Here is a 24,648-nt window from a genome sequence, read left to right on the forward strand (position 1 = left end):
ATCTACGGCTTTTCACACACACAAGTGGATGCAAGGCATACTTGGTCAACAGCCATGCATGTCACACGGATGTTAGCCGTATAAACAACTTTAACACTGTTACAAATATGCGCCACACTGTGAACCCACACCAAACAAGAATGACAAACACATTTCGGGAGAACATCCGCACCGTAACACATCATAAACACAACAGAACAAATACCCAGAACCCCTTGCCGCACTAACTCTTCCGGGACGCTACGATATACGCCCCCCTCCCCCCCACCCCCCAACCTCCTCATGCTCTCCCTGAGAGAGCATGAGGCTACAATATACAACCCCCGCCACCCCCCGCCCACCTTAACCTCCCCATGCTCTCTCAGGGAGAGCATGTCCCAAATTCCAAGCTGCTGTTTTGAGGCATGTTAAAAAAAATAATGCACTTTGTGACTTCAATAATAAATATGGCAGTGCCATGTTGGCATTTTTTTCCATAACTTGAGTTGATTTATTTTGGAAAACGTTACATTGCATTCAGCGGGGCATCACAACAAAATGAGGCATAATAATGTGTCAATTCAGGGGTGGGCAATTAATTTTTACCGGGGGCCGCATGAGCAACCCGAGCACTGCTGGAGGGCCACCCGACAATATTTCAATTACATTTTGTTTAAATTATTTTTGATATTCCGTAAGATAAAAAATAATAATATTTTCATTTAACCTAACTTATCTTTATACAAAAGCAGATGGCTTTTGATGGTTTTATTTTTAACACTTTCTTACACAACACTACCTGATGTGTAATACAATGCAAAAATTTCAATTTCTGTCACTTTATCCTGCCGCCTGTTTGTTGTGAACGTAGCACGCCTGTAAGGTGATTGGCGAAGAAGGAGGAAGCGTTGCTGTTGCGGAAATGAGGAGTGAGGATAGATGTGCGTGTGGAAAGAACGAGATAAGTTGAGCTGTGTTAGTATAGGTTGCTCAATAAAAGTTTAAAAAGAGCGTCAGACTTGGTGTGCACTTCTTCTGGACGCTACAATTGGAGTCAGAAGTGGGATGAAATGCCTCCCAGTTCGCCTTGCCATCAAACCTGGGAGTCTTCATTGAGGGCGGAATTCCCCCATGGCAAGCAGCGTGCGCTGCACCTGTAGACACTGCCTCTCTCCTTCCTTTCTCTCTCTCTCTCTCTCTCTCTCTCTCTCATCTCCCTCTCTCTCTCTCTCTCTCTCTCTCTCTCTCTCTCTCTGTGGCGAGCTCCTCACGTGGCACGTACCTCTCGATGATGTAGCAGGCTGCGCACACAATTAAGCAGTGCAGTATGCGCAAAGTTTTACTTCTGCCACCAATTGTAGCGTCCAGAAGAAGTGCACACCAAGTCTGACGCTCTTTTTAAACTTATATTGAGCAAGCTATACTAACACAGCTCAACTTATAAGTCTGACGCTCTTTTTAAACTTATATTGAGCAAGCTATACTAACACAGCTCAACTTATCTCGTTCCTTTCACACTCACATTTATCCTCACTCCTCATTTACGCAACTCAAGAAGACAACATCAACTTCAGCAGGTCGTTACACTATATTCTTTAAACATAGCAACATGTGTACCACAAATTAAGTACACGGCTTTACCTTTACTTGGCAGTCCATGTCTTGTTGAAAACACGCCATTCGTCATCACCTTTTCTTTTTTTAGCGTCTCGGGGATAACCGGGCGGACCCGGGCATCACTTGTCGCTGTGCGCCTTCACTAATAGGACATACGCCCATAAATAACACTTTTCAAAATAAAAGCAGCACAGTTGTATTGCACGCACGACATATATGTTTTTTTAAATTTATTTTGTAATTTGTGATTGCCGCTGCGCGCACGAGCATACGTCCACACGGAAGTCATACAAATAACGCTTTTCAAAACAAAAGCAGCACCGTTGTATTGCACACTCGAAATAGAAACTTTTTAAAATTTATTTTGTAATTTATGATTGGCCTCACGCGGGCCGGACAGGGACGTACAAAGGGCCGGATGCGGCCCGCGGGCCGCAGAATGCCCAGGTCTGTGTTAATTCCACGACTGTATATATCGGTATCGGTTGATATCGGAATCGTTAATTAAGAGTTTGACAATATCGGAATATCGGATATTGGCAAAAAAAGCCATTATCGGACATCTCTAATTAAAAGTCCCGGGGTCTGCTATCTAATGTCTTGGAATTGCAACTGTATTTGCAACCTATTGTCATACTTGCAAATGAGACTCAGAAATGTGATAATGAAACAAGATATAACTACTGGACAGCAGTTATCACAATCAGCTAATTTTTAATGTTGTAATAAAAAAATTTGATTTTATTATCAAAAACAAATATTTTTTATGAACACACACAAGTACCAAAAATTGGTACCATTGAGTACCAGTATTGATTCCCTGGTACTGAGATTTGGTACAGTATCGGTTCAAATGTGAAAAGTACCCGTCCCTACCAGTTAGCGATTAGTGATAATAAGATAATACTGTATTATTTGAATATCTTAGTTTTGCACAATAACAAGGTGCATTCAGAAACAATTTGATTCAAAACACAATTTTATACAAGATGCAAAAGTCGGGCATTAGTGTCCAGACTTTTTCCACCAAGAGCCGCATACTGAAAAGTCAAAACATCTGGCACACATTTTGATAATTTCGATATTGTTTTACTCAATAGCTTGTTTGGTTTGATTTTATTTTGACAACATGCTGTGGGCCAACAAAACTTGAGTCGCGAGCCACAAATAGCCCCAATGCCACACTTTGGAAGTCCCCTCTCCATGGGTTTGAGGGGTCCTTTACCTGAAATACATTGAAAACCCCTGCTTCAATTTGCAATAAAAACATAATTTAAAAAGTACATGTACTTGTGCTTTGGAGTGCAAGACTTTGTTCCTCATAATTCTCATTATGGCAGACCTGTGACACTATTATTTTTAACTTTGGTGGAATTCAAATAGTTGGTCAGACAGGTTCGAGTTGGGAGGAAGTTAAAGAGCTTGGGATTTTTTTTGAGAGCTACCATTTCATCCAAGTTTATATTGTCCTTTAAATCATGTATGTTGAGGGCAGTGTAGGAAACGATTTCTTTAAAAATAAGCAATATTTTACAACCGTTTAAGTTTAATACACATGGGTTTTAGTGCCCTAAAACTGCCTTCCGGGTTTAGTAATGGTATTGTGAAACATTGTGAATGCTGTAGTCTTAATTTAAGAATGGGGCTATAATTGTAAGGAAATAATGAGTCATACAGTTCCGAAAAATTAGGTAAAATGTGTGGAGTTAACCAAAAAAGAGCCCGGTTAGGCAAAACACACAGGAGGATTAACAACTTATTTTCTTAAACTTTATTAATGGTACAGGAGAAGGCGGAGAGTTAAACGTAACTCTCTTTGACCAGTGTGGTATTTGTGTTAATGAGCAAACTGCTCAGCCAGCTTTAATAGCCCTGATGAGCTCATTATACGACAAATAACATAACATAACACCCAACATTTTACCATTCATAATTAGGTATGGGGACCAAGTGGAAGAACCGTCGGAGGTCGCGCAACATTACGATAATCGAAGTCTCGTATTTGAATACAAATTGGTTACTCGTGTCACACCAAGCGTTACATGTCTATTGTTAAATGTTCTAAATGAATAAATACAGCTGCACTCACATTTTAAAGTCGCAGTTTTCTCTCCGTGTGAAAATATAACAAAGTATTGTTACATACGGAGTTTCGCCAAATATCACGGCTACATCGAGACACACATGGATAATTTAAAAATACATAATCAATTTCTGTATCGTTATACTACATCTTCAAAGTATGGCTAGGTTAACACGGAGATCTCACATAACTTTTCAACTTGATTTTGACGCCATCGGTCCTCCTTTCTTCTTCTACGGTGTTTTTCCAGTCCAATAAAACAGTTTCTGAGTAAACTTGATATAAGCCCCGCCCACAGGCACACGCTCTTCATGCTAAAACACTGCCTTTAGTATAATACTGTAAAAAAAAAAGAAGCGAAAGCGGAAAAAAGAAACAAAACCGGAAAAAAGAGAAGCGATCATAAAAACCTTTAAAACACACTGAAACAATATAAGTGTAAAAAAAATGAAAATTGGCATCAGAAACATCCACCAAAAATATAGTATTTTTTTCAATGTTTGTATTTATTTGTTGCCAAAACTTGTTTCGGTGCCAATACAACTTTTTCAATGTAAAAAAACAAACATTTAATTCTGTGGTGGAATTTCTGACCTTTGAGCTATATTTCGTGTCTGTCAAGAATGTCTGCTCGTTTCATTTCTTTTCTATTCTAAACCATTGAAGGACCAGATGTAGGCCAAAGTTGAATATGGAGTCGCTCTGACCATTCTACAAAATGTTTTGATTGTCTAAGTATGACTAAGGGATTCAAGGATGTTGCAGAACAAACAGGTCGAAAACATCAGGACCTTGACGCATGAAGAAAATAGATAAAATGGCCAAGTGACAAGGGCTGAGAGTGATTGCTTGATTCTTGTGTCCTCCGGAGGACGTTTGTCTGTCTGCACGGGCAACTCAATCCAACTTTGTACTTTTTGACTATGGGTAAATAAACCTTTTGTACTAAACTCACTTTTGTTGCTGTTTAAGCTTCGGACAATCCACTACAATACCAGATTTCACTGACTGTGTTCTGGCTCCATACTTTGAAAACTACAATGGTGGCTCCCATTAGCCGCATCTTGCAAGCATGTTTTATCATCTTTAGAATCCCCCAAAAAAGGCTTGTGTTCTTGTCTCTAATGATTGGGAACGTTAGGCAAAATTCCCCCCAAAATATTTTTTTTGTCAAATCCTATCTTTTTATGTAATTGTTTACGTTACAAAAAATGCGACGTCTATGTGAACGCAATTTGACCCGCATACAGACATGACGTGATTTACGGAAGTAAACATGGCTTCAATTCAATTAGTAGGTCTCACTGGTGGCACATTTGGGGCAATTTCAAGGATTTTGTGCAACCAAAGTCAACGTTTTCTGAACCAAATTATTGTGCGTAGATAGAATGTTAAGAACTAAGAGGGCTGGCATTTTGTCTCTCGCAGTTTATTTTGCTTCGATGTCTACTCCGAAGAGCGTGTGAGCGAGCAGTCGGATACATGAGTGGTAAAAGATTGATGTGAGATCCTAAAATATATTATTTTTGCCTTTTTTCTGCTCATTTGTCAACTATTTATTTTGCAAACGTCTATTCTGGCGAAGAATTATGACGCTAATTTGATGACGTATTGGTCAAATGAACCCGACCAGAGCATTCTTACCAATATACACATTCGATGCATATCCGATTTATATCTACGTATGAAAGAGGACCGGGTCAAATATGACAAATTCGGAATTGCACTGTTCACATTAAAATGAAAACATCTGATAGAGGTCACAAGGCCTAGGGAACATTAGATTTTTCAAAGTTCTTTCCCTTTTGTGTTTTGTTCAATTTTTCTTTGCCCAAGTTGACTGTTGCAAAATAAACAGTTGCCAAAATGATAAGAAAACAGGCAAAAATAATAATTTGGGAACTCACGTCAATGTTTGACCATTCCTGTCTGACTGCTCACTCACATGCTCTTTGAAGCAGACGTGGAAGCAAATGTGCCGCAAACTGCGAAAGCCAAAAATGCTTGCCCTCTTTCTTCCTAAACTTCTACACGCAATAATTCAGTTTAGAAAATGTTGACTTAGATTGCATTAAACCCTTAAAATAGACACAAATGCGCCACTACTGAGACCTACAAGAATTGGAGCCGTGTTTAGTTCCGTAAAGACTGCAGCACGTGTGACGTCATAACCTCATGTCTGCATGCGGGTCAGATTGCTTTCGCATTAGACATCGTCTTTTTTTGGAATGTGAACGTCTACATGAAAAGATTGGATTTGACCAAAAAAAATCTGAATTTGAAAGCCTTCCCAGTAGTATAAACGTAGCATAATACAATTGGGCTCGAAAGTGTGACGTAGAAACACAATGCATTTTGGTTCTTTTCATGGCTGAAGTTGTTCTATATTCTTTAATTCTTTAATATGGCCAAATGGTTCGAATCGTGATCACTTCAGGCAGGGGGAAAAAACGATTTGGTGAGATTGTTTTTATTTCCAGCCTAGTAGCAAAGCCAAGGAAATCGGGTTAGTAAGATAAAAAAGAGACGACGAATAGCTTGGAAAGCAGCCTTGAAACGATCAAACATCACTTTTAATGCCATCACCTGGTACATGGTGTGTTCATTGCATTTTCATACTAGTAAGTTCGAATCAAAGCCTGTTTTATTTTATTGCACACATAGTATTTAGTAGGATGTTAGCGTTAGCTAAGCTAAGCTATCTGGGGAAAAACGCAATAAAACCCCTATACATATATCAATAACTGAGAAGACTTTAAATATTCCCCACATTAATGCAGAGTGTATTTCAGACTTATATTTACTTTGAAACACTGACAAGTCTTGTTAACTTACCTCTGAAAGGACACAACAGTCTTCTCTTTCTGATGTAAAATTCCCAGGTTCTGCACACACCCAAAGTTGGTTAGTCTGTGAGCATTTACAGACTTGGCACTCCAAAATGTTTGGCCTGTATAAAAACGGACTCCGTTGACAATGGAGATACATGACACATTCAGCAGCTCGCTCAAATCATGTCTATTGGACGTGCTCATATGGATCAATTCCACCAAATGTACTTCTTTTTTAAGGTGGCGAACCTTTGGAACAGGGTCCAGTTTGTTTCGGTACAGTCCCGTGATTAGTTTCTTTCGTACGATGCATTTTAATCCAGTTTGTTACTCTCTTTCACAATACCAATGGTGTAGCCATGTAAACAAAATCAATGGCTACCCAGCCCCCACAGTGCATTGCGAAATCAGCCCTATAGATCCTTAACATCTTTTAAAGCGCCACCCTTGCACAATAAAAGCCAGGTACTCTCTGCTTTTGACGTCGTGGGCCTTTATATAAGGAAATACGCTCTCACTTTTTGAATGAAACTACTAAGCAAGACAGACAATTCCTGAATCAAAAAAAGTACCTCGTAAACCACAGAGTCTCATCTCTTATAAAAGGAAGTGAAACCCACAGTAAACTTGATAGTGTTACGCCTACACACACACACACACATGAAATTGTACTTATGTTTAAACTATTACTTGTCTCTGTCTCTGCAGGAGAAACATCGTAAGAGAAGATTCCAAGCTGGAAGACAGCTTCTTGCTTTGTTGACTTAACGGAACATCGTATCATGTTGTGGAAAGTTTGCTGACGCTGTTGTGACTTTGGGATCAGTAAGCCATGTTGGATCCGGTATGTCTGCAAGAGGACGTCAGCCTGTTTAACAGCCATCGTGCTTTCACACACAGACACACGACCCTAACTTAAGTCTGTGACAGGATTCTTCCACCGCCATCAATGGAGAGTTAATGTGTTTGCACTATAATGGGGACAGTGGAGAATATTTGGACATTCCCATCAATGAATTAAAAAAAATCAGAAGACTTATGGGATAAATCACAACGTAACCACAATCTGGACCAGTTGTCTGTCCCACAATGCATTGCTCGTTGAGAAAGAAAACACCAGCGCGCAACTCGGACTTCTCGGCTATTGCCGTCCCCTCCATGCACGGGTCGGGGTACCTGGACTACACGGTGGAAAGCCACGCGTCCAAGTCCCTGCAGCACATGGACGAGTTCCGACGTCAGGAGGTACTGTGTGACCTGGTGCTGCACGTCACGCACAAGGAGAAGAGCATGGACTTCAAGGTGACCACACTACACTACAGAAAGCAGGGGAAACAACTTGGAATTTCAATATTCAACAGTAGATAATTACTGTATGTAGCCTGATGGGTCGCAACATTTTTACACCAAATATTACTAATTGGTATGGATGTGCCGATGGTCGCTGACCAGTCGGTATTGGCCGATTTTTACTTAAAAAATGATGTGATCGGCCATTGCCGAATAATGCCTTTTAATGCCGATCCTCTCTGGTTGACAAGCGGCTAGCAGCTAAATTATGTGTGTCCATACACTGTGTGGAGCTGCTCCCCTAAATTAATAATAATCACCTCCCATTACGACAAAGTGCATTTCTTAGTATTTTAAGTGTCATTTAGTATCGTTAAAGTAACATTATCTTTGGATGACGAGGCTAAACATGTTACACACCAAGAGAAAGCCAGGAGCAGGCCTCCTCATACCTAAACTAACCCAGGCACAAAGATTGTTTATTTAACACAAACATCAGGCTGATTTAAAAAATAAGTAATAACCAAATATACTGCTTAACCTGCTCAGTGGCTTTGTGGTTAGAGTGTCCGCCCTGAGACTGGAAGGTCGTGAGTTCAAACCCAGGCCGAGTCATACCAAAGACTATAAAAATGGGACACATTGCCTCCCTGCTTGGCATTCAGCATCAAGGGTTGGAATTGGGGGTTAAATCTCCAAAATGATTCCCGAGCGCAGCCACCGCTGCTGCTCACTGCTCCCCTCACCTCCCAGGAGGTAAACATGGGGATGGGTCAAATGCAGAAGATAATTTCACCACACTTAGTGTTAGGGTTGGGTATCGTTTGAATTCGAACGATTCCGATTCTTTGTTTAGATTCCGATTCCTGTCGATTCCGATTCTTTTAAGAGGCAGGGTCAAAAAAAAGTTTAGGATATTTTAAATGAGCTAGCTAACCTACAGTCTTTCTGAATGAAATAGTCTGACATTCTCCATCAATTTTAATTCTATTAACTTTTTATGAACTTTACTATAAATTCCTCACAGGGCTGTTTTCAACTAGAATATAAATATCAAATCTATGAACTTGAATATAAATATTATAAATTATGAATACATTTTCCCAGGGGTACACTTTCCTCAAGAGAGCTTTATTTTTGAAAACCTCATGAAAACACATTTACACGTAAGTGTATGATGCTGCAGGAAACCTCATGAAAACACATTTACACATAAGTGTATGATGCTGCAGGAAACCTCATGAAAACACATTTACACACACAAGTGTATGATGCTGCAGGAAACCTAATGAAAACACATTTACACACACAAGTGTATGATGCTGCAGGTACTTAAAAATGTTACCGTGCTCCCACTGATGGGCTAACCTGGTGCAGAAAAGCAAATAAACAATAAGAAACAACTTGCAAAACCCAGTCCAGATTAGCAGCAGGTACAGTATAAAATCAGAGACAGTTTTTGTTTAGGAAAATGACCATATCGGCCTTCTCAGGCAGGATGCGTGAGCGTTCTGGACAGATAGTGTCTCCTGCTGTGGAAAATACACGTTCACTGGGTGTGGAAGAAGCTTGAACGCATAAATAGGAGAAAGCGAGATATGACAGCAAAGGATAAGTCTTTTGTTGGTTCCACCGGACCACCACCTGGTACATCTGCAGCTCTCTTTCCACTCGTTTCTTGATGGACATGGAGCTCTGTTATTTCGCGGTTATTTCATTTTTTTTTGTAAAGTAAAGCCACACTTTCGACCGCCGACGCCCGCTATCCATGCTTGAGCTTGACTGACTCGCTCGGCTATGCTAACACTTCCGGCGGTGGGCGCTTCTTCGTTGGTGTTCAGCGGCTTCTTCTTACGGTTCGGCGGACATATTTTTTTCCGGTCGGCAAACTTGGTATCGAAAATAGGAATCGAAATTTAAACTTTTGAACGATTCCGGGAGAATCGGAAAGTTAGTCCCGGTTCCAATCGATACTCGATACTCGATACCCAACCCTACTTAGTGTGTGTGTGTGACTATCATTGGGATTTTAACTTTATAAGAAGGGATTCATGAATAACTGACTAAAAATACATTTCAAATAGAATAAAATAAATAATCCATCCATCTATTGTTTTCTACCACTTGTCTCTCTCTGTGTCACGGGGGGTGCTGGAGCCTATCCCAGCTACATTTTGGCGGAAGGCGGTGCACACCCTGGACAAGTGGCCACCTCATCGCAGGGCCAGCACAGATAGACAGACAACATATTATGAATTTATTTATAATAAATAATCCATTTAAAATGAATAAATAAACTCAATTAACATGAATACAGCTGAGATAGGCTCCAGCACCCCCCGCAACCTCAAAAGGGACAAGCGGTAGAAAAATAGATGGATGGATGTTTTTTAGCTAAACTGTCAAAAAAAAATTACATTAGTTATCATTTTTGTGCTAAACAAACTTCTCTATGACTGTAGCTCCAGATTTCTTCTGTTTGTTTAATATTGTCATTACTGCCACAAGTGTATTTCAACAGAGTACCGCTGCGGCCTATACGGCTGAGAAACAGATATTTTTTGGACCGCCCTCTAGTACCTCTACAGTATATTATTAATACCAGAGTGATCACATCGATATTTTTAGTTTAAATTTTTTTTTTTTTTTTTCCTTTTTGTTAATGTTTATAAACTCAGGGAATAATTCCTTGGACACAGGAGTACTTTGAGGGCAAAACACAAAGTATTTAAAAGAGTAGCAGATAGTATTTTTACTTTTGTTTCGTTATTGTGTACTATTGACTTTGTTTTGAGCAAACCACTATGTAATACAAGATAATAAGGAACTGATTTGAATATTGTGTTGATATTGTTAAACTGTCAATAGCACTCACCATAAATACATTGAAAAGTGTACTGGCAATACATGTTATCGGTATTGGTATTGGACGCTCTTACGCATGGATGATCTCTGTATCGGAATCGGCAGCATAAAACCCTGATCCGAACATCCCTACTAAATAGTACTGTATTTAAATATACCCCTGTTTTGCCACCTGCACTAAACATTATCAGCCCCGGGCTGATGTAACAGTTGGTTGGGGGGCGCATGATAAATGAAAATAACATAACATAACATTATGATTTAGCTTGACTTGTACATGCTTGCTGGTAACTGGATTGGGGCATTTGATGTGAGTTTAACATTTGAGCAAAGGAGAATTGTCCAGCCCAATACAGTGTTTCCCATAAACTGCCAAGATACCTGTGGCGGTGGGTACGTGGCTATGGGCGTGGTCACCATGACATCATCGAGTATTTTGCATAATTTACTACAATGATATGATTTTCTCTAAAAAGGCTCAAAAAATGTATACTTACTCATTAATAATAACAGTTTTGTTTTAAACATCCATCCATTCATCCATTTTACAATATAATTACAACACTTTATGTACATATTTATATACAGATTTGAACAATAAGTTATTCACTGAAATATATTTATTAATTGTGGTTCTTACAAAAAATATATCTTATAAAAATATAAAAGCTAAAATGTCTCTTAAAGCTCTGCCCCTTTAATTAGTGCGTACTAAATAATTTAACTTTAGCCTACTACTACAACCATATTATTTACCAGCAACATAAATTGAAACAGAGGCAGAGGTGTCCTGCCACAGTCAGTAACAAATAAACAGAAAACAGTAGTGGTGGTAGATAGACACAAAGCTTCATCAAACATCTGATCCACTGAACAAAGAGCTCCAAAAATCTTGATCCTACACTTCTCTTTTGTAAAGTAAATCCGAACAGCCGATATGGGCATCCACATCAACTATATGATTTGCCTGAGAAGCTTGACAGAACACACAAAAAAAAAAATTCAAAAATAAAAATTTTTTTTTAATAATAAATAAATGAATGTGTGGGAAACACTGCAATATACTTATTTATTTTTAGGACCACCAGTAGGGGTGGATTGTATTTCTAACATGTTTCATACCAATATCATTACAATATTATGCATGTGAACCTCGAATGTTTCAATTAATTTTTTTCAATTCAATTTCAATTTATTGGGAACATGTCAAAAATTCACAAGCACACATTTTTCTAAAGTGATCAACTGTCCAAAAGGCGTGGGAAGAAGCAGAGTTTGTCTGGTCCCACCCCTGTGCCGTAAGCAGCAATAATAAAAATACATTTAAAAAAAAAAAAGATATGGTAGCTAAAGATAAGAAGTGGTGACTAATAATTCAGAATGAATACATTAGTGTAAAGAGGAACTTACTCATATTCTACCCCCACACACACACAATGAGTATACTGTGCAAACACCATCTGCTTGTATTGTTTCTTAAACTGGCTCATGCTAGTACTTTAGTTTGTACTCAATACATTCCATAGATTAGTCCCTCACACAGATACACTAAATACATGCATAGGACTTTGGGTCATATATAAGTACAATTTGTGACAAAGCAAGATTTTAGGCTATGCGGCTAGAAATGACAAAAATAAACACTACTTGCTAACTTTAGCGCAACCTTAGTACTGGACTTCAAAGTCTCCACTTTTTTTTAGTGGACCTCAATTTCCTTTTTGATACAATGTGTCTCCTCAGAAGTATATTTAGTAGAACATGGCTGTCAAACTCGCGTTCATACAGGGACACATTGCAGTGATAGCTGCTTCCAGAGAGCCACATGTAACAGTAAATATATATAAATAGGGCTGGGTGATATTGGTGAAAACTGAATCAGTGTTTTGTATCGATCTACACGGATATTAATAATTTTTTATGAACTATCGAAAATAAGGACCAGGAGAAAAATATATAAAATGTAAACATTTGTATTTAAGATGTAACCTTCCTCTGATTGTAATCCCTCCAGCTATCAAGACAGAAAGGAAACAACCATGGAAAAAAACCCTGTGGTGGCATGGTTAGGGGTATGGTGGGGGCGTCATCGTATAATTAGCACAATTTGCTATGACGATATGATTTTCTTTAAAAAAGTTCACAAAATGTATATCTACATTTAAAAACAAATCTGCTATTAATAATTAGTATTAACATATGTTTTATATCATTTAGCTCTATTTTCAATTGCTGCTTAATGTACAATGTACTTTGTTGAGAATTTTTCAAGTCTGAAGAGACTTTTACTTTATTAAAAACAACTAGCAACAAAACTAACTTCATTTTTTGGTGTTATAGAATGTACTCGTGTTTACTGACTCTACTTCTGTCCCTCGATGTCCCCGATGACGAGCATGCTGCACCGAGCATGACGTCACACTTGCTTCGCGCTGCTGCTCCAGTTGGACTTTCTCTCCTTAAAAGCCGTTACTGTCCTCTTGATATTTGCACATTTTGTAGAACGCTGTCTGTGGGTATATATCAAAAATTACTGTTATGTATTGGGAGGAGTAGACGGCACAGACAGCAGGGGTTTGTTTTTAAGATAGATAGATAGATAGATAGATAGATAGATAACAAACAATAATAATATAATTAATTACAGAATGGAATGTGACAAAATCCAAGAGAGTGTATGGTGTGTGTGTGACTATGTGTATGAATTAACTGTTGAGTGTTACCGTAAATGTTGAGCGAGAGGCAAGTCCTAAAGGGGGCAGGGCAGGCTCATAGATCCGTGAAACAAGCAGTAAGTCGGGGGCTATAGCGGGGGCGTAGGAGGTCCGTGTCCAAGCGGGGGTCGAGGATCGAGGGAGGCAGTCCGGAATCCAGTGGGAAGTCGAGGCACACAGCTCGATCACGGGAGACAGGGGAAGCACTGCGGGAAACACAAAGGACATAAGACACGGGAACAGGGAAGGCACAGAGAGAGATCAAGTACGCGGGAGGGAAGCCAGAGACGGGATGCTTACTACGGGAACAGATGATTACGTTCTCGCCCGGAACGCAGGTCTTCACTGGCTTAAGAAGCCCAGGGAGCTCATCAGCGACAGGTGTGCAGATTGCAGATTGATTGCAGCTGCCTTCTGCTGCCGGAGTAACGCGCACAGGTGCACTCTTGGAGGCGCAATCAACAGAGCTCACAGATGAGTGCGCATGGGCCATGACAGTTACGTCCACAACTCAGACATGCTGACTACGCTACAATGGCGTGCGTCTTGTTTACGTCATCACAACATCGTGTTTCGGGAGCACTGTTTTCGATGTTCAAAGTTTATTTTGGCAGGCAAATTTTCAGTGCATCACAAGACAATCGTGTGCAAATAATAGGCTGTATATATCCATTCATACTGTAACGACCTGTAATGTTTTATGTTTGTGTGGTTTTGATTTGATGTTAGTTTTTCCCATGATCCCAAACACACCGTTTGTGCCTGAAAGCAGTTTGGTGGAGAATGAGGAAATGTTGTGTGTCTGAAAAAAAAAAAAAAAAGCTACATTCGGGCGGAACGCGGGGTACACCCTGGACAAGTAACTCTGTATGTAGTGTCTCCAAATATCCTACAGTAAAAGAAAAACATACTCTTGATTTTTTAGAATATTGAGTGAATAATTTTATTTGCCAGCAATGTTCGTCTCATTGCAATTGCTGTGTATAATTGAATGACCCCTGGATTATGAATTATTTAAGAACCTTTACATTAAAAAATCTAGGTTTTAGTTTTGCCTATGTTAGTTTAGTGTAGTGTCCTATATTATTCATACGTGTGTGTGTGTGTATGTATGTATGTATGTATATATATATATATATATATATATATATATATATATATATATATATATATACATATATATATATATATATTAGGGCTTCAACAACTAATCGATTAAAATCGATTATAAAAATAGTTGGCGATTAATTTAGTCATCGATTCGTTGGATCTATGCTATGCGCATGCGCAGAGGCAATTTAAAAAAATTTTTTTTTTTTTAAATAAACCATTATTTATAAACTGCAACATGTACAAACAGCTGGGAAACAATAATCAAAATAAGTATGGTGCCAGTATGCAGTTTTTTTCCAATAAAATAATGGAAAGGATATAAATGTAGTTTGTCTCTTTTATCCGATTATTAATCGATTAATCAAATTAATAATCGACAGATTAATCGATTATCAAATTAATCGTTAGTTGCAGCCCTAATATATATATATATATATATATATATATATATATATATATATATATATATATATATATATATATATATATATATATATATATATATATATATATATATATATATATATATATATATATATATATATATATATTCCCACCAATCACTTTTCATTTAGACAAGATCACAATGATTTAGTTACTTTTACACTGTGTTCCTGTTAATGATATACATGATCTCAAATAACTAATGTATCAAAAGTATCGATATTTTGATTTGAGAATCAATATTAGAGCATCAGTATTTGGTATCGGCACTATCGACATTTCAGTATCGATCCGCACGTTGGTGGGGAGGAGCGCTCAGCATAGATTACAGACCACTTTGGTCTAACTACGGTCCATTTGAAAAAATCAAAAAAACTGCCATACTGTCAAGGTGACTTTTTCTGTTTTATCCCTGTGCAACAATCATTTTTACTTTCTCTTCTCACTCCATGCAAAGAATCAACCACAAGACAAAAAGATGGCACAACCAAATTTAAATGTTGATATTATTACCGGATTGGCTGTTAGCGTGTCACTCCCATTGATCAGTGATCACAACCTGTGTTGCTCGGTTACCAGAGAGCGAGTGTCTTTGTTCATGCAACCAACCTTGCTTCCAGTTTCTTCCAAGAAAAAAAAAAAATTGACCGTTTTATTGAACGCTTTTTGTATTGATATTGATTACGTGTCTGTCGCAATAAAGATTGGATGCTTTATTGACGCACATTATAGATAGATCTGCCCCCCAGGCTTTGAGTTTGGCACCTGCGCAGTAGACCCTCATTCTTCTCTATTGTTATTTGTTAGCATTAAATGATGCATTCAATGCAGTTCGTTTTTTGCAGTTTTGCTGCGTAAGCTTCATTGAGTAGGTTGCTTTGCTGTGAAAAACAATGTTATAATAATTCGGTTCAATATCAGCACTTGTTTAAGCTACTGTAATTGACCCAAACATACCGTATTGTCCAGACTATAAGCCGCTATTTTTTCCATCGGTTTAAATCCTGCGGCTTATGAAACGGCGCAGCTATTTTATGAATTTTTCTTTGCTAACCTCCGTAATGTTTTGTATTCAACAAATAGTTTTGATAGAACGCAGACAGAGACATTGAAAAGGTGTGTTGTTGGTGCTGTGGTGCTATCTTTTGGATGAGTTTGCTCACTGCATGTGCTGCAGGTTGACAATGTACTCCCTTTTTCGTGCCAGGAATAAATTTCTCCATAGCGTTTCTGCTTGAAAGGATTGTTCATACTTTACTCCAAGCAACGTTTGTAAGTTTTATGCTATAAATAAAACAATTCATACTTACTAAACTGTCCCATGTGTGATGTCTGTAGGAGTGTTTTCATGCATATTTGTATGTGTTATTGTAATGTAATGAAGCTAGCGTCGTTAGCATTGGCTAATATGCTAACACATTTAGTGTCTGTGTTAGTATTATTAACGTACAATGGCATTCTTTTTGTATTGTTTAAATTTCATAAATTCACCAAAACGTCACCGTTGAGTTATTGAGTCTGTTTAGCTGATTGGAGAGCTAGCTTCCGCAACTAGTGGATTCATGACGATGACTTCTGTTTTGTCTGATCAGCCATTTTACTGCCGTGTTACAGGCACCGTTTGGAAATAATCAAGGTATGTAAGTAAACTTTTACAAAATCTTTTGTACCGGTATATATCCGCGGCTAATAGTTTGGTGCGGTTAATATATGTACAAATATTTTTTCTTCTAAAATGCAGTTTAAATATGGGTGCGCTCCATAGCCCGGAAATTACGGTAAATATCAATATAGCCATGGATATGAAATAGTAATAAATATTCTGATATACAACGTGAATGCTTATCTATCTTGTGCGGTTGTTTCAGGTGCACAAGGTGGTCCTGGCCTCGTGCAGCCCCTACTTCAGAGCCATGTTTTCCAGCAGTTTCATAGAGTGTCAGGCCTCGGAGGTCACCCTGCGCGATGTCTGCCCCCAGGTGGTGGGGAGACTGATCGACTTTGCCTACACGTCCCACATCGTCGTGGGGGAGAAATGTGTGCTGCATGTTCTTTTGGGTGCCATGAGGTAAACGCGCACACAACCTAACATTGATAGACGTCTTTTAAATAACGTTTCTTTCCCTTCTCTGCCAGGTTCCAGATGGAAGACGTGGCCAAGGCATGCTGCGACTTCCTCACCAAGCACTTGGAGTCGTCCAACGTCATCGGCATCACTCTCTTCGCAGAGGAGATCGGATGCGCCGAGCTGTACATGAAAGGCCGGGAATACATCAACACACACTTCAGTGAGGTGACACATGCGCTCAGTCTTAAGAGATGCTCTCAACTGGATTTAATGCACGCCTTTCGAGGAAATAACATCAAATGTGTGTTGTTGTTGTTTGCTGGTTTGCCCCAGGTGACCAAAGAGGAAGAATTCTTTAGTTTGTCTCACTGCCAGCTGCTGGAGCTCATCAGTCAGGACAGCATCAAGGTGCTCTGTGAGTCAGAGGTGTGTGTGCCCCCCTTAAGCTAGTCATTAACATTTCTTTAAAGCTGTCTGAGGACTTTGTTGTAATCAAATTACAGCAAGGCTTTATAGGGTTGGGAATTGACAAGATTTTTGTGGTTCCGATTCCCCTTTTGATTCTGCTTAACGATTCAGTTCCTTACGGGTAGGGATGTATACAGAGTAACGGTATTTTTTAGAGATGTCCGATAATGGCTTTTTTGCCGATATCCGATATTCCGATATTGTCCAACTCTTAATTACCGATTCCGATATCAACCGATACCGATATATACAGTCGTGGAATTAACACATTATTATGCCTAATTTTGTTGTGATGCCCTGCTGGATGCATTAAACAATGTAACAAGGTTTTCCAAAATAAATCAACTCAAGTTTTGGAAAAAAAATGCCAACATGGCACTGCCATATTTATTATTGAAGTCACAAAGTGCATTATTTTTTGTAACATGCCTCAAAACAGCAGCTTGGAATTTGGGACATGCTCTCCCTGAGAGAGCATGAGGAGGTTGAGGTGGGGGGTGTATATTGTAGCGTCCCGGAAGAGTTAGTGCTGCAAGGGGTTCTGGGTATTTGTTCTGTTGTGTTTATGTTGTGTTACGGTGCGGATGTTCTCCTGAAATGTGTTTGTCATTCTTGTTTGGTGTGGGTTCACAGTGTGGCGCATATTTGTTACAGTGTTAAAGTTATTTATACGGGCACCCTCAGTGTGACCTGTGTGGCTGTTGACCAAGTATGCCTTGCATTCATTTGTGTGTGTGAAAAGCCGTAGCTATTATGTGACTGGGTGGCACGCAAAGGCAGTGCCTTTAAGGTTTATTGGCGCTCTGTACCTCTCCCTACGTCCGTGTACACAGCGGCGTTTTAAAAAGTCATAAATTTAACTTTTTGAAACCGATAACGATAATTTTAAACCGATAATTTCCGATATTACATTTTAAAGCATTTATCGGCCGATAATATCGTCAGTCCGAAATTATCGGACATCTCTAGTATTTTTTAGTATCGGTTCCTAATTAGGTCGATCCATATGCACCGTGAAGATTCTGGACTAATGATACTGCCTTTGGTATTTTTTTATCCAGCTGATCGTCGTAATTATGACACGCTATCACATTCGGTTCAGCTGCTGCTGCATACACATAACAAATCACCTTGGAATAATTACAAATAAGAAATAACGTTTGTAACACCACAAATTATCTTCAAAAAGCCCCTCAAAGTCATGCTCGCTAAGAAGAGTTGTACAGTTTCAAGTGAACGCCACTGCACTTCATCAGCCTTCCTCATAGCCATCCAGTAATCCACTCAAATAAGTACAAATTGAAGTAATACATGAATCCATAAAGTTGCTTTGACGCAAGATAGGATATGCTGACAGGTTGCCGTTGGACGTCACTCCATCGTTACGCATTTGCATGCCATTAATAGACACCTTTGTTGTACCGTATTTTTCGGACTATAAGGCGCACTTAAAATCCTTTCATTTTCTCAAAACTCGAAAGTGCGCCTTATAACCCGGTGCGCCTACTGTATGGAATAATTTTGGTTGTGCTTACCGACCTCGGAGCTATTTTATTTGGTACATGGTGAAATGATAAGTGTGACCAGTAGATGGCAGTCACACATAAGAGATACGTGTAGACTTCAATATGATGGCAGTCACACATAAGAGATGCGTGTAGACTGCAATATGCCCCAAGTAAACAACACCAACATTTTATATGTTCCATTGAAAATATAGAACATTACACATGGCGCTCAAAAATCTATCAAAATGTTTTTGTACGACTTTGGTAAGCTATGAAGCCGCACCGCTTGATGGATTGTACTGTGCTTCAACATACTTCAACAAGTATTATTATGGTGTGTGTATAAGGTAAGACACATTATCTGCCGTTTTGTTTCGCAATATTATGCAAAAGCAAATTTTCTTACCTTCTGGTACTTGCTGATCTGTATTTAGGATCTGCATAAGTCCTAAAAATGTGCGCGCGTCCGCCTTTATAGTAGTCGATAAGTTTATTTGTTTTCTCTATCTTCTTGTTATGGGACATTCATCCTCTGCTGTTGCCATTTCTAATATAAAGTAGTGTAAAGTTCTTACTTACATCTGTCAGTAAACTCGCCATGAAAGCGCTAAAACATACCGGTGTAGTGAGTTTAAATTATTCACCCAAGGAACTTTAGTTTTATAGAGTTCCGGTCGGACGTTTCTTCACAAGATACATTTCCCACTTTGTTATTGCACTAATGAGCCACGAATGAGGAGATGTTGCTCCGTTATTGATTTAAGTCAATCAATCAATCAATCAATGTTTATTTATATAGCCCTAAATCACAAGTGTCTCAAAGGGCTGTACAAGCCACAACGACATCCTCGGTACAGAGCCCACATACGGGCAAGGAAAACTCACCCCAGTGGGACGTCAATGTGAATGACTATGAGAAACCTTGGAGAGGACCGCATATGTGGGTAACCCCCCCCCCCCCCCCCCCTCTAGGGGAGACCGAAAGCAATGGATGTCGAGTGGGTCTGACATAATATTGTGAAAGTCCAACACATCAGCGATAAAGTCTGAATGTCATTAAAACAGTTAGCGCCATCTTTTGACACTTCTTCCACTCCCGTCCTTGCACACTACACCGCTACAACAAAGATGACGGGGAGAAGACGCTGCCGAAGGTGAGCCACGTAAATAAAACCGCCCACAAAACGGCGCATCCTGAAGCGACTGTCAGAAAGCGGCTTTAAGATGATATGTAAAACATAATCTATGCAACATTTTGACCAAAGAACCACCATCACATGTTATGTAGACCACAAGGAAGTGTTTTACATTTAGAAAAAAATAATAATAATATGACCCTTTTAATGCGCCCTATAATCCGGTGTGCCTTTTGTATGAAAATAGACCTGCTCATCGACAGTGCACCTTATAATTCGGTGCGCCCTATTGTCTGGAAAATACGGTAATTTCTACACTTGATTGCACTTCAAAGAGGAGACAGAATGTCATTCGATGTTCTCGAACAATATTAGCGCTCTTTTTCTTACATCAACTTCCTGCTTCCGTTCTCACGGGATCATGGGAAATGCAGTACTTTTGGCCCAAAACAATACATCTCTACATATAATGATAAAACTGCTATGATATGAAAATGGGTAGGATTAAATAGGCTCTGCTTCTTCCTACTCCTTTTCGGATGTGCTGTAATGAAACAACTGGAAATATGTGATGCGTTATATTACCGTATGCACCTGGGGATAGGTTGATTGGCAACACTAAATAGGCCCTAGTGTGTGAATATGAGTGTGAATGTTGTTTGTCTACATGTGTTGGCCCTGCGATGAGGTGGTGACTTGTCCAGGGTGTACCCCGCCTTCCGCCCGAATGCAGCTGACATACACTACCGTTCAAAAGTTTGGGGTCACCCAAACAATTTTGTGGAATAGCCTTCATTTCTAAGAACAAGAATAGACTGTCGAGTTTCAGATGAAAGTTCTCTTTTTCTGGCCATTTTGAGCGTTTAATTGACCCCACAAATGTGATGCTCCAGAAACTCAATCTGCTCAAAGGAAGGTCAGTTTTGTAGCTTCTGTAACGAGCTAAACTGTTTTCAGATGTATGAACATGATTGCACAAGGGTTTTCTAATCATCAATTAGCCTTCTGAGCCAATGAGCAAACACATTGTACCATTAGAACACTGGAGTGATAGTTTCTGGAAATGGGCCTCTATACACCTATGTAGATATTGCACCAAAAACCAGACATTTGCAGCTAGAATAGTCATTTACCACATTAGCAATGTATAGAGTGTATTTCTTTAAAGTTAAGACTAGTTTAAAGTTATCTTCATTGAAAAGTACAGTGCTTTTCCTTCAAAAATAAGGACATTTCAATGTGACCCCAAACTTTTGAACGGTAGTGTAGGCTCCAGCACCCCCCACAACCCCAAAAGGGACAAGCGGTAGAAAATGGATGGATGTTCGAAATAAACTGAAACTGAACTGAACTGCACTGAACATTAGCCATCTCGTCTTATCATTCCACATGGGAGCACACATTAAAATAAATGAATATTAACAGCTGCGCTATAATTATATAAACATGCAATTTAAATAAGCTGTTAAACAGTAAACTTTACAACAAAAGTTACAACAACCGTGCTTAATTGTGTTTCATTTCCTTCTCTTTCTTGACTCTACAACTGGACGATTGAGCATTTTACTTGATCACTGAGTCTTTTTATTATTATTGTTCACACTACATACACACATATACGATCGGTAGCTGTCAACACTCAATATAGCCTACGGTCCGTCACTCAAATGCGTCAGTGTGCAACATAAACACAAAACTATTTCTATTGTTACAAAATGCACAACCACCTAATATGGTAATTGATTATATTGATTTATACGATATATGTGATATAATATATCATGTGAAAGGTATGTCCTCTGCAAATGAATGCGATACATAAATATTATTTCCAGTTGAGTGTAATTGATAAAAACACAGTGATGTCTCTGTGTGCTCTTTACAAGATGATGACATCATAACTGCATCAGCACACATAGTTGACTTGTTCAAAACTTCAAAAAGTGGCGGCTTAAAAAGTTGATAAAAGACGTCCCTGCTGTGAGATTTTACATCATGTTGTGGAGGTATACAACCTCTTGTGCTAAAAACAAATATGGTAATTAAAAAAAAAAAATGTTCCCTCATCTTTATTTACACCAATTACACATAGACTTAGACTTCCTTTTTATTGTCATTCAAATTTGAACTTTACAGCCCAGATAAGAACGAAATTTCGTTACATAAGCTCATGGTAGTGCAGGATAAAAAAGCAATAAGGTGCATGTATAAATAAATAAATATATATAAATAATATATAAATATATATATAAAATAAATAAATATATATAGTACCGATAAGAGTACCGATATTGATAATAAATATCGATAAGGGTATTGCATCGATAAAATCTTAACGATATACTTTCCTACTTACGGGATTCTTTTATCGATTCTCATCTGGGAAAAAAAGAGAACAAAAAGGTGGATTAGCATCAATTGAGTTTAGTTTAAAGGTAACATGACCTTACAAAGCCTACAGTGAGGTCTTAAGAGGCACATATGTAGCATAGAAAAAAAAACTTTTTTGAAAATATGTTGAATGTAACATAAGATTAACATGAAAGTGTCAAATATGTGTTATACTTTTGATGACTTTGGCTTACAATTTATGAAAACCTTGAATTGAAAATCTTAGAATATGTGAAGGTTTATGGAAACCTTCACATATTCTAAGATTTTCAAGATATTGATCTGTAAGCCATGATCATCAAAATTAGAATAAAGGCTTGACATATCTCACTTTGCATGTAATGAGTCAATGTCACATATTTAGTTCCACACTTGATTGCCAAGATACCTGTGGTGGGTGAGTGGCTCCGGGCGTGGCCAATATGACATCATTTCAGCCCTTTGAGGCACTTGTGATTCAGGGCTATATAAATAAACATTGATTGATTGATTGATTGATATTTGCTGTGTTGCATATATTTTCATGTGAAGGTTTCAATATTAGTAAGCCACGATCATCAAAATTAGAATAAAGGCTTGACATACAGTATCTCACTTTGCATGTAATGAGTTAATATCACATATTTAGTTTCACATTTGATTGCCAAGATACCTGTGGTAGGTGCGTGGCTTGGGGTGTGGCCAATATGACATCATATCTGCTGCGTTGCATATATTTTCATTAACAAGGCAAAACAATGTATACATGTTGCGTCGACAGCTCTTCCTCCCAAGGAAGTCAAAGTCTGCTGTCCACTCCCAAGTTCTTTTAATGGCAAATATGCTGATGTTAAATTGACCACCAAAAGCAGTAGTTGGTATTTCGTTGTTTATTGTCAAAGCTTTGGCAATAATGAGACCAATCCAGCACCCAAGCGTTCCCTAGCCCGGTCCAGATCGGTCTAGCTCGGTCTCCCCCGTGCTCGTTATCTCAGGAATGTTATGGCAGTCTCAACAGCGCTCTGCCTGTCTACTCAAGGACACTCGAATCCAAGCACTTTGTACCACACGAGACATTAGCTGATGTAAATATGACTATAGGAGTTTTTAGAAAGAAGTAACACTTAAATATGGATATATGGAAAATATCTCGTTCCATCACTCCCCCTTTAAGATCTTCTTATAAGATCTTTTACTACTAGTTAAACACTTCTAAAGCACGCCCCACATTAAAGTAGGTGCTGTTTTTTTTCTTTAAGCAAGCTAGCGATAAAACAACAGCTTATTTACATGGGAGATAGATGGAGGGAGTCCACGTCAATGTCGTCATGGTCAGGGAAGTAAACCAACAATTCTCGAAAGTCTTAAAGTTACCACTTTGCTAGACCCCCTTTAGTGACACTTAGCCCAAGGGGCGATAAAGCAACCGCATGAGGCTATGATGGCCAAAAAAGCTCCGAATGGAGACCAAGACAGACTTAATTAGGTCAGTCCACCTGCCTAATGTGCTTAGAAGCCAATCTTTGAAGGGGTCAGAGAGAGAGTTCCCTAGACAGGGCCTGGAGGCCCTTTAAGGCCCTCTGAACTGAGCCATCGGGGGTAGTGTTGTTAGGAATGAAGGTACAGCATTGGTCACCAAACATTGCACACACTCCTTCTTCCTTGGCTAGGATGCGGTCAAGGGCTATGCGGATCTGAACGGCCCTGAGGGAGGTCGGGGCAAGTTGTTCAGCAAGTCCCTCAACGGCGTCACGAGTCAGGTTGGTTAGTCTCAACGGCGGCGGGGAGTTAGAGAGGCCGCTGAAACAGGAGTTCCAAGGGGTGTTAATTTGGTGAGTGGGGTCACCAGTCTAACCATAGCACAAAGCCCAACGGCTGACGTTGGGATTCTAATGTACAATCTGTGCTTCCCACAACACCAGAATAAGTCAGCTCGTGCCTAAGGGCCTATCCTAGAGCCATCTATCAGTGTGGTACACCAGTAATGGTTGATGTCACCCAATTTGTTGGGGGACGGAGAGGGTCCTGTAATTTGAAAACGCGTGTAATTCAGCTTTTGGGCCACAAAGGGAAGAAGTCGGGTGGCATTGTCAACAGAAGGGTACACATGTCAGTCAACTTAAAAGGGGCGGGGTGAGTGTGGGAAAAGGGACGTCCAGCGG

The 24,648-nt window shown here is 39.2% G+C and overlaps 1 protein-coding gene across 2 annotated transcripts in view; it reads left to right on the forward strand.

Moving 5' to 3' along the window:
- keap1a (kelch-like ECH-associated protein 1a) overlaps positions 1-24,648 on the forward strand; it is a 71,049-nt gene that overhangs the window by 15,145 nt on the left and 31,256 nt on the right. For both annotated transcript variants that reach the window (XM_062041344.1, XM_062041345.1), the window contains exons 2-5: positions 7,219-7,812; positions 16,805-17,004; positions 17,073-17,229; positions 17,338-17,430. In XM_062041344.1, coding sequence (XP_061897328.1) covers positions 7,600-7,812; positions 16,805-17,004; positions 17,073-17,229; positions 17,338-17,430 — 663 coding nt within the window. In that variant the 5' untranslated portion in view covers positions 7,219-7,599. The remainder of the gene's footprint in view (positions 1-7,218; positions 7,813-16,804; positions 17,005-17,072; positions 17,230-17,337; positions 17,431-24,648) is intronic.

Source organism: Entelurus aequoreus, linkage group LG03 (assembly GCF_033978785.1).
Source record: "Entelurus aequoreus isolate RoL-2023_Sb linkage group LG03, RoL_Eaeq_v1.1, whole genome shotgun sequence".
NCBI lineage: Eukaryota > Metazoa > Chordata > Actinopteri > Syngnathiformes > Syngnathidae > Entelurus > Entelurus aequoreus.